The sequence below is a fragment of the Babylonia areolata genome, chromosome 1 (genome assembly GCF_041734735.1).
Source record: "Babylonia areolata isolate BAREFJ2019XMU chromosome 1, ASM4173473v1, whole genome shotgun sequence".
NCBI classification, from domain to species: domain Eukaryota; kingdom Metazoa; phylum Mollusca; class Gastropoda; order Neogastropoda; family Buccinidae; genus Babylonia; species Babylonia areolata.
This window is the reverse complement of record NC_134876.1, coordinates 31,032,517-31,042,106: the sequence shown is the minus strand read 5'-3', so window position 1 is coordinate 31,042,106 and position 9,590 is coordinate 31,032,517. Positions and strand designations below refer to the sequence as shown.

General features: G+C 44.8%; 1 protein-coding gene across 1 annotated transcript in view; it reads left to right on the top strand.

The window, feature by feature from the left end:
* The window catches only part of LOC143291779 (beta-1,3-galactosyltransferase 5-like), a 12,335-nt gene extending 3,095 nt beyond the window's left edge, over positions 1–9,240 (top strand). The window contains exon 2 of the mRNA XM_076601933.1: positions 8,029–9,240. Coding sequence (XP_076458048.1) covers positions 8,053–9,195 — 1,143 coding nt within the window. The 5' untranslated portion in view covers positions 8,029–8,052 and the 3' untranslated portion in view covers positions 9,196–9,240. The remainder of the gene's footprint in view (positions 1–8,028) is intronic.
* The last annotated feature ends 350 nt before the right edge of the window (positions 9,241–9,590 follow it).

Genomic DNA, 9,590 nt, shown 5'->3' with positions numbered 1-9,590 from the left:
CTCTCACACTATTTCCCCTTTCACTTCTAAACCCTAAGCTGTTTCTTTCCAGCTCACACTATTTCCCCTTTCACTTCTAAACCCTGAGCTGTTTCTTTCCCTCTCACACTATTTCCCCTTTCACTCCTAAACCCTAAGCTGTTTCTTTCCCTCTCACACTATTTCCCATTTCACTTCTAAACCCTAAGCTGTTTCTTTCCAGCTCACACTATTTCCCCTTTCACTTCTAAACCCTAAGCTGTTTCTTTCCCTCTCACACTATTTCCCCTTTCACTTCTAAACCCTAAGCTGTTTCTTTCTCTCTCACACTATTTCCCCTTTCACTTCTAAACCCTAAGCTGTTTCTTTCTCTCTCACACTATTTCCCCTTTCACTTCTAAACCCTAAGCTGTTTCTTTCCAGCTCACACTATTTCCCCTTTCACTTCTAAACCCTAAGCTGTTTCTTTCCCTCTCACACTATTTCCCCTTTCACTTCTAAACCCTAAGCTGTTTCTTTCCAGCTCACACTATTTCCCCTTTCACTTCTAAACCCTAAGCTGTTTCTTTCCAGCTCACACTATTTCCCCTTTCACTTCTAAACCCTAAGCTGTTTCTTTCCAGCTCACACTATTTCCCCTTTCACTTCTAAACCCTAAGCTGTTTCTTTCCAGCTCACACTATTTCCCCTTTCACTCTAAACCCTAAGCTGTTTCTTTCCAGCTCACACTATTTCCCCTTTCACTTCTAAACCCTAAGCTGTTTCTTTCTCTCTCACACTATTTCCCCTTTCACTTCTAAACCCTAAGCTGTTTCTTTCTCTCTCACACTATTTCCCCTTTCACTTCTAAACCCTAAGCTGTTTATTTCTCTCTCACACTATTTCCCCTTTCACTTCTAAACCCTAAGCTGTTTATTTCTCTCTCACACTATTTCCCCTTTCACTTCTAAACCCTAAGCTGTTTCTTTCCTCTCACACTATTTCCCCTTTCACTTCTAAACCCTAAGCTGTTTCTTTCCATCTCACACTATTTCCCCTTTCACTTCTAAACCCTAAGCTGTTTATTTCTCTCTCACACTATTTCCCCTTTCACTTCTAAACCCTAAGCTGTTTCTTTCCTCTCTCACACTATTTCCCCTTTCACTTCTAAACCCTAAGCTGTTTCTTTCCATCTCACACTATTTCCCCTTTCACTTCTAAACCCTAAGCTGTTTCTTTCTCTCTCACACTATTTCCCCTTTCACTTCTAAACCCTAAGCTGTTTCTTTCCATCTCACACTTCCTTTCACCAACACCCCATGCTGTTTCTATGAAATGAAACCAGCAACAAATTTCCCTTGAAAAACAAGCAGATTCATACCTCACACTATTTTTTCACTCGTACCTAGGCCCTTTCGACCATGTCCTTTGGATCTAAACCCAACACTGTTTGTTTCCATCTGGAAATTCCTTTCACTTGAAAAGGCCACGCGTTCTTTTCGACAGAATTTCATAAAAGAACCAAGGTTTAGTCCAGTGAAATTTCCCTTTGCACTCACCTGCTGTGTTCAGTGTCCGTCCACTTTTACTTCACTTCTAATCTGAACTGTTTCTTTAACACTATTCCTTTCAATTCTAATAGCTGTTATTCACTTACAATGTCACCTTATCATGATACCAACTAGCTCTTATCCTTAACTATTTCCTTACAAGAGAAAGAGAGAAAAGAAGAAAAAGAAGCAGTTTTGCTCTGCACGTGTTTCCTTATCTAACCCCTGCTTTCCCTCACATACCCTTACACTCAACACAAGCGTCCATACACAAACCCCTTGACAACCAAGCAGTACCAGACATACCCATCAACAAACGACCACACACTATTTCCTATCACATAACAACCTCACACACTATTCCCTACAGACCAGTCACACTCACACATTCCACAAACCCTAAGCGATAGTTCCTCTCACACTATTTCCTTTCATTCTTGACCCTGCGTCTTTCCTCTCAACACCATTCAACCCAGCGTCAGCTCACCACCCCATCAAAGCCAACGCCCGACAACAGTTCCTCACGCCAACCCAAACAGCACCGCGATCCACCACCTCCTCCAAAGTAAGATCCTTTCTCTAAGCAAGCTGTTGGCTTTGCCCTCTCACTATCCTCGTTTCACTTCCAACTAGCTGTCGACCCCAGTATTTCCCCTGCAAACTAACGCTAAGTGGGGTTTTCTTAGCCCTGATATCCCTCCTCACACCTCACCGAGCTGCTTTTCGCTCGGCACACCCCTGCAAGCCCGCTTCTTCCCTTGACAATCCCTTCATTCCTGCAGGTTAATTAACTCTTTGCGTAACCAAGTTTCAGAAACAATGGACTGAATTGTGGCTTGAAAGAGAAAAAAGTACGAGTCTTAATTTCACTAGGCCATGAACAGGTGTGGGATAACTGCGCCAGACTAATTTCTGGGTAGATTCTTTCATATTGGACAGGCCCGCTCTTTTCACGATGCGACAGAGCTGAGGCAAGAGAGGTTAGGACAGTGTGTGTTGGGATACTTGCGCACGATGTGCCAGTTGCATCGACCCAACGTCGAAACGGGCGTTAAACCCTCAATTGATTGTACAATGTGCGTTATGTATTACCCCCACCCACCCCCCATCTTAAAAGAAAAAAAAGAAGAGAGAGGGGAGAGAATGAGCAGACATATACCCTGAAACACCAAAAGTACACAGACTCACAACACAAAAAGCACCAGACCAAAAAGAAGTCAATCGGTGAACACTAACACACACAAACAACATGCCACTCAGAAAGAACACAAAGATAAAACAACAACACAACATAAACGATTACGAAATTGCCTGCAACCATTATAGATCTTGGAGACCGTCCTACCCAAATTCACCCAAGCAGCATCACACTCACATGGCCCCGGGACGGGGAAGTTCTGCAACAGCTGTACGTCGTTATCACATCACCCCCACGGTAAGCAGACGCTGTGTGCAGGGAAACGTCAAAGGTTAGAAGAAACACTGTGAATATTTCAAGACTACTCGGTTTCCCAGTGTTTTGGACTGGGCTTCGCGTGCTCTTCTGGCCCGTGATGTAGCGAGCCACAGCTCCGGGCTTGTGACGCTCGGGACGACTGCAAGACCCGCTTCTTCGTGTGGATCCCTTCTGGTGCTGCAGGTTACTTAACTCTTTGGGATAACCAAGACAGACAATGACGTGAATGGCCTAGATGTGTGATAGTCAGTCGTTTTCGACTATGGCCATCAGAACAGCAGAGGAGGTAACTGCTGTCCCGACTATCTGGGCTAGAATTTTTGTCATAGTGGACAGTGTCTTGCCCCCCCCCACCCCCAACTCTCCCCCCCCAAAAAAACCCAACAACAACAACAAAAAACAAAAACAAAACAAAAACAAAACCCACATGAAAGCAGAAAACACCGTTATGTATTTTATTCGAACAAAATATTTTATACAGAAACGATTTCAATATCTTTAATGAAAAGTTTGAACTGGGGCAAGCAAAGGGGTGGTTGTCAAGAACTCCCAGTTAGATCAATAAACATTGACGCTAAGTGCATAAAGTCAAAGAGATCATACGATACAAGCAGCTACACATACACCCACATAAGCAAGCACAGAACCCCCCCCCCCCACCCCCCACAAAAACAAGAGTGGGAGAGAATGACAGACATATACACACGAAACAAAAAGTAACACAGACTAGAACACAAAAAATCCCAGACAAATGTTAGTCAATCGTATGAACACTAACGACCACAAAAGAATTGTCCACTCAGAAATGAACAGGCAGAAGAGTGTAAAACAACAACAGCAACAAAAAGTTTATCAAATATGCTTCAACCAATATGAAAAGATCGGGTGAGGCAAGACTCGGACTCCCTACCCAAATTTGACCCAAGCAGCGAAAAGCGTTCACTTCGTACCCCCAGGGAGATCGATGAAGTGTTATTTTATTATGCTGTTCGTTCGTTTATTACATCACCCAGCTCGGTAGAGCAGAGCGTCTGGTGTGCAGTGGAAAGTCAAAAGGTTCGAAGAAAAACTAGTGAATATGTGTAAGAAGTACGTCTGGTTTTTCTTGTTTTGGACTGGCTTGCTGCTTTCTGCGTTGTAAGCAACATGATTTGGACTTGTTTACCCCAGCTCGCAAGTGTTTGTAGTTTGTTTCCTTTGTTTGACACTTGTTGCGTTAATATTGTGACTATGATAAATGTTTGATTTTTAATGTTTCGGCGGTGAAAGAAAAAGTCGATTACTGAGTGTCTAAAACTAACAAATGCAGAGGGTTTGTGGAAAGAAACTCCAGGTTCTTAAACGTGAATCGCTTTGGTATAGATCGATCTGTCTGTCTGTCTGTCTGTCTGTCTCTCTCTCGCAAGCAGAGAGAGACTGAGCGGGTGTAGAGAGAAAGAGAGAGAGAGAAGCAGCAGCAGAATTTCAGACTTCGATACACGCACTTAACGTGAAGAGAGACTGAACACTAAATTGTTGCGAACGTGCCCATTTGTTGAACGTTTCAGGTCATAGTGCATTTATTTATTTATATTTGTTTTTGTTGTATATTTGATAGCTATACTTTTGACTTCATGCACCCCCTTGACATTAGAACTTTGAAGTCAATGTCAATAAAATGTCAAAGTGTCAAAGAGTCAAGTCTCTCTCTCTCTCTGTGTGTGTGTGTGTGTGTGTGTGTGTGTGTGTGTGTGTGTGTGTGTGTGTGTGTGTGTGTGTGTGTGTGTGTGTAAAAGATGTCAGAGCAAGTCTTTTTTCACAACCCTCCGTTAAGAGGTCTCTGCTCAAGTGGCTGAACAAGTGATGGGGGCCGACCCCTCTTCTATCCACTGACTGACAGTGTGTGTGTGTGTGTGTGTGTGTGTGTGTGTGTGTGTGTGTGCTTGCTTGCTTTTACTTTTTATTTATCTATTAATGTATGTACTTATGATTTGTTTAAAACCTTGAAAATTGTGATGAAATTATGACGATGTTATATTCATTAGTAAACTCAGATGGTGCCTTGTAAGTTGGGACATACTTGAACCAGGTAATTTTTGAATATTGGCCTGTAGGTATTCTTCTATAGAAGGGGGGTGGGGGATGGGGGGGGTGGGGCGGGGTGTGTGTGTGTGCAGGATATGGGCGTGGGGCGGGAGAAGTGGTGTTAACCCTTTCACTGCCAGTCAATTTAGAGTGCAAAATTCCCTTGTTCTACAAACACAGACAATATGGTGTCTAAGAATAGCTGGGGATTCCTCCTGTGATGTGTAGAAAATATGGCCTGACCTACCACCGAACATAAAGAGCAGTAGGTTCATGGATAACAGACCCATGATCTGGTCACCTTTCAGTGACATGGGTCCCTCTACCTAGCTGCTTCATAAATGCGAGTTTGGCAGTGAAGGGGTTAAGGGTCTGTGATTTAGTTTGAATGAATAAAAGTTCTTCAACTGTGTTGCCTGTCAATTTAGTGATTTATGAAAGAATGCATGATATATTTGATCATCTGTATATTTGTGTATAGCTACTTCTATTTGGTGCCATTCAAATTATTATCTTTTTATTTTTCATTCATTTTATTTGTTTGTTTTTTTATGTTGAACAAGTGCTGCTGCCAAAAAGAAAATCTCTGTACCAAAGTATAGACAATAAAGTTTTGTGCATTTGTGCATTGGTATTCGTGTTCACATACTTTCTCCGTTCACCAGTCTTTGTTTCATTTGTCTGGGCTTGCTGTGTTGTTTGTGATGTTACTTTGTCGTATTTCCTATGCGGATATTACATTCTGTGTTTCCATGAAAAAGAAGAAGAAGAAGAAGAAGAAGAAGAAAAGAAAAAGAAAAAAAGAAAAAAAAGGACACAGACACACAGATATAGACACGCATACACAGACAGACACACACACACACACACACACACATACACTCACACACAGCCACTGACACACACAGACACAGACACACACACACACGCGCGCACTTACGCGCGCGCGCGCACACACACACACACACACACACACACACTTTTGTTTGCTTGCATTAATTTTGTGACTGTCACCCACACTATTTCCTTTTTGTCTAGGAGTAGTTGTTTTTTTTTTCTTAATCAAAAATATTAAAAACAAATTTTCCTTTATCTGGTTCTCCCCCTTAACCCTCACCCCACCCCCACCCCCAACAACCACCGCCCTTCTTCCCTCTCTATTCTATCGGTCAAGTCAAGATTTTGTTTCATGATGGTGATTTGAATAAGCAACAATTCCTTAAATATTTTTTTTTTATACATCAAGCCATCAATGAAGAGAGAGAGAGAGAGAGAGAGAGAGAGAGAGAGAGAGAGAGAGAGAGAGAGAGCATAGCTACTATCCCTGTGTTTGCCATTCTGCTCTCTCTTCTTGCCCCAGCTCTTTACTTCGACACCTTTTGAACACGTGATATTTTAGTATGCACGTGCGCTGTGCTTCGGTTTCTCCTGTGTTAGGTTTATACAACGATTTAATTGATTATTCACTTATTTGTTTACGAACAGAACAACAAAACAACCTGGTGAGGAGATGCAAACATAATAAAAGGACAAAGTCATTAAAATTTCAGTTAAATAGTTAAAAAAACAAAAACAAACAAATAAACAAACAAACAAACAAACACACAAAAAAACAACAAACAAACAAACAAAAAAACAAAAAAACCAAACAAAAAACAACAACAAAAAACAACAACAACAACAACAAAACAACAACAAAAACACAGCTGACTGAGTTATGGAGATTTAAATGAAAGTGTGGGTAATTTTTTTTCTCCCACGAGATACGGCGAAGGTTATTGACAAAACTGAATCGTCAGAGGCCCACTACGAATTTGTTGTTGTTGTTGGTGGTGGTGGTGTTGTCAGTTCCCGCTTCTGTTAGTGCTATTCCGCAGCTTGTTGTGGCTTGAAATAGGTAACGTGGGCTACACTTTTACTTCCTTCTTCACTGTTTTTTTGTTTTTTTTCTTCTTTTCAGTGGTTATTTTGTTTTGTGGAGATAAAGAAGGCCAGTTTTTGTCTTACCTTTTGAGTTTTCTATTACGCACTAAGAGAAACGAAACGAAACAAAACGAAAATTTTATTCAGTTCAGGCCACAGCCCGTTCTGAAGGGGGTCCAAATACAAATACGATATCAAGAGAGACACTAAGAGAGAGAGAGAGAGAGAGAGAGAGAGAGAGAGTGTGTGAGAGAGAGAGGGTGGTGGTGGTGGTGGTCTGATGACGACAGTTTAACAGTGTCATGTTTAATTAATTCATGAAGGACAGTCTGCCCCTAACATCTATGAATGCCACTGCCAAAGGACGCCCCCCCCCCACCCTCCCCCCCCCCTTAGCCTTCTTTTGCTGCTTTGTTTGTTATCATAGTCCTTTGTTTCCTTTGTGGTATTGAATGTTTTGTATTGTATTACTTTTTTAATTTCCACTTCAGATTTCTCTGTGTGTAATTCAGGCTGCTCTCCCCTGGGGTATAGCGTGTCGCTACAGTACAGCACCACTCATAAAAACGAAACATGAAAGAAGAAGAAGAAGTAGAAAAGGAAGGGGAAAAAAAAAAAAAAGATGAAGAAGAAATTAAAAAAAGAAGAAAACTCTGTGTGCAAGCGTATTTGTTTCACTAACAGAGTAGTTATTTCATCAGAATTTTGCCAGGGACAATTACTCGGTTGCCATGGAATCTTATACGTATGTTACACACGGGACCTCGATTTATCGTCTCATCCGAATGACTAGCACCTAGACCGTCAACACTAATCCCTCAAGCCCATCACTCAAGGTCTAGTGAATGGGGGGAGGAGGTGGATGGGAGGGGAGTGGGGTGGGAGAGAGGGGGGAGGGGGATGAGGAGGGGAGGTGAGCTGGGGCGGAGGAAGGGGGGGAGGTTCTGATGATAGTGGGATTCGATCCTATACTCTTAGATTCTCTCGCTTACCAGGTGGACGCGACACCCACCACTGAGCATGTCCCCTTACCACCACTCCACTGTTCACGTTCCTGACCTGTGTGCTGTGTTGCAGCCCACTGCTGGAGGCGGCGGCAGCATGAGGATGTTACGAAGGGGCTGCTACAAGCTGCTACTGCTGCTGGCCCTCCTCTCCACCCTCCTCCTCCTCCTCTTCCTCACCACCGTCCGCATGCCCCCAGGCCCCGCCTCCTCCGCCACCCTCTGTTCCTCCTCCTCCTTGTCCTCCTTCGCCTCTTCGGACCAGCTGACGGGCCGCGGGGCTGACCCCCGTGACGTGTCCTTGTACTTCACCCCCAGATCTCGTCCCATCACCCAGGTCGTGTCCCGCTTCCCGCTGGAGCCTTCTCTCAAGACCTGCGCCTCCAGGCTGGACCTGCTGATCCTCGTCCCATCCCCTCCAGAGGCTGCCCTCGAACGGGAGGCCGTCCGGAACACCTGGGGGTCCGTGGTCAACAAGAGGTGGCCGCAGTCCAGTGCCGACAGAAAAGTGGGTCTAATATTTCTGCTGGGCACAAAGAGGGTAGGAGCAGGGAACTTTGACCCGGCGGCACTGGAAGTCGAAGCCGTCAGGCACGGAGATCTTCTGGTAGGGGATTTCGTGGACTCCTACCGCAACCTGACGCGGAAAGTGCTGGCGGGGCTGAACTGGGTGTCCCGGCGCTGCTCGGGACGCGTGTCGTACGTGCTGAAGGCGGACCTGGACATGTTCGTGCACGTGGACCGGCTGTTGGGCACGGTGTGGGAGCTGCAGGGGGCACAGCCCCTGACCAACACCATGCTGGGCGAGGTGCTGTGCTCCGAGCCCGCCAACAGGGACCCCCAGTCCCGGGTCTTCGTGGACCCCTCGCTCTACCCGTTCCCCGTCTACCCGCCTTACGTCCGGGGAGGCAGCTACGTGCTGAGCGGAGAGCTGGTGACGGCGCTGGTCAACGCCTCCCAGCACCTGCCCTTCCTGCCTGTGGAGGACGCCTTCATTAACGGCGTGGTGGCGCGCACCCTGCACGTGCGGCACATCAACGTGCCGGGGGTGATGAGGGCCGTGGCCTGCCCCCTGTCGCCCTGCGTCTTCCTGGGGGCTGGGGTGGTCAGTGCCACGGGTGTGGAGCCGGACATGATGCGGGCCATCTGGCGGCAGCTGCAGGAGGGACCTCACCTGTGTCACCTCAAGGCCTCCTGGTGGACCCGCGCCTGCGTCTGGGTCAGCAAGCGATGGGGCTGAATGATCCAACACAAGGAACTGTTTCTCTCTCTCTGTCTCTCTCTCTGTCTCTGTCTCTCTCTCGGTATATATATATATATTACTTAAAAAGTTATTATTCTTATTTTTATTCTCTCTCTCTCTCTCTCTCTCCTTTAAAAAAAAGTGATTATTTATGATTGTTGTTGTTGTTGTTATTATTATATTTTAAAATTGTATTTATGAATTGAATTTAAAAAAAAAAAAGTACTTTCCACTTTCGTTCTTGTCAGTGGGAGTTTGTGGAAGAGGATTTTTACTCCTCTCAGTTGTCAAGTTCTCTCCCCCCCACCCCCTCCCCACTACATCACAGTTTGTTTTTTCACCAGTAAAGCTGAAGTGAGAGGGAAAGCTTATTTATTTATTTATTTATTTTC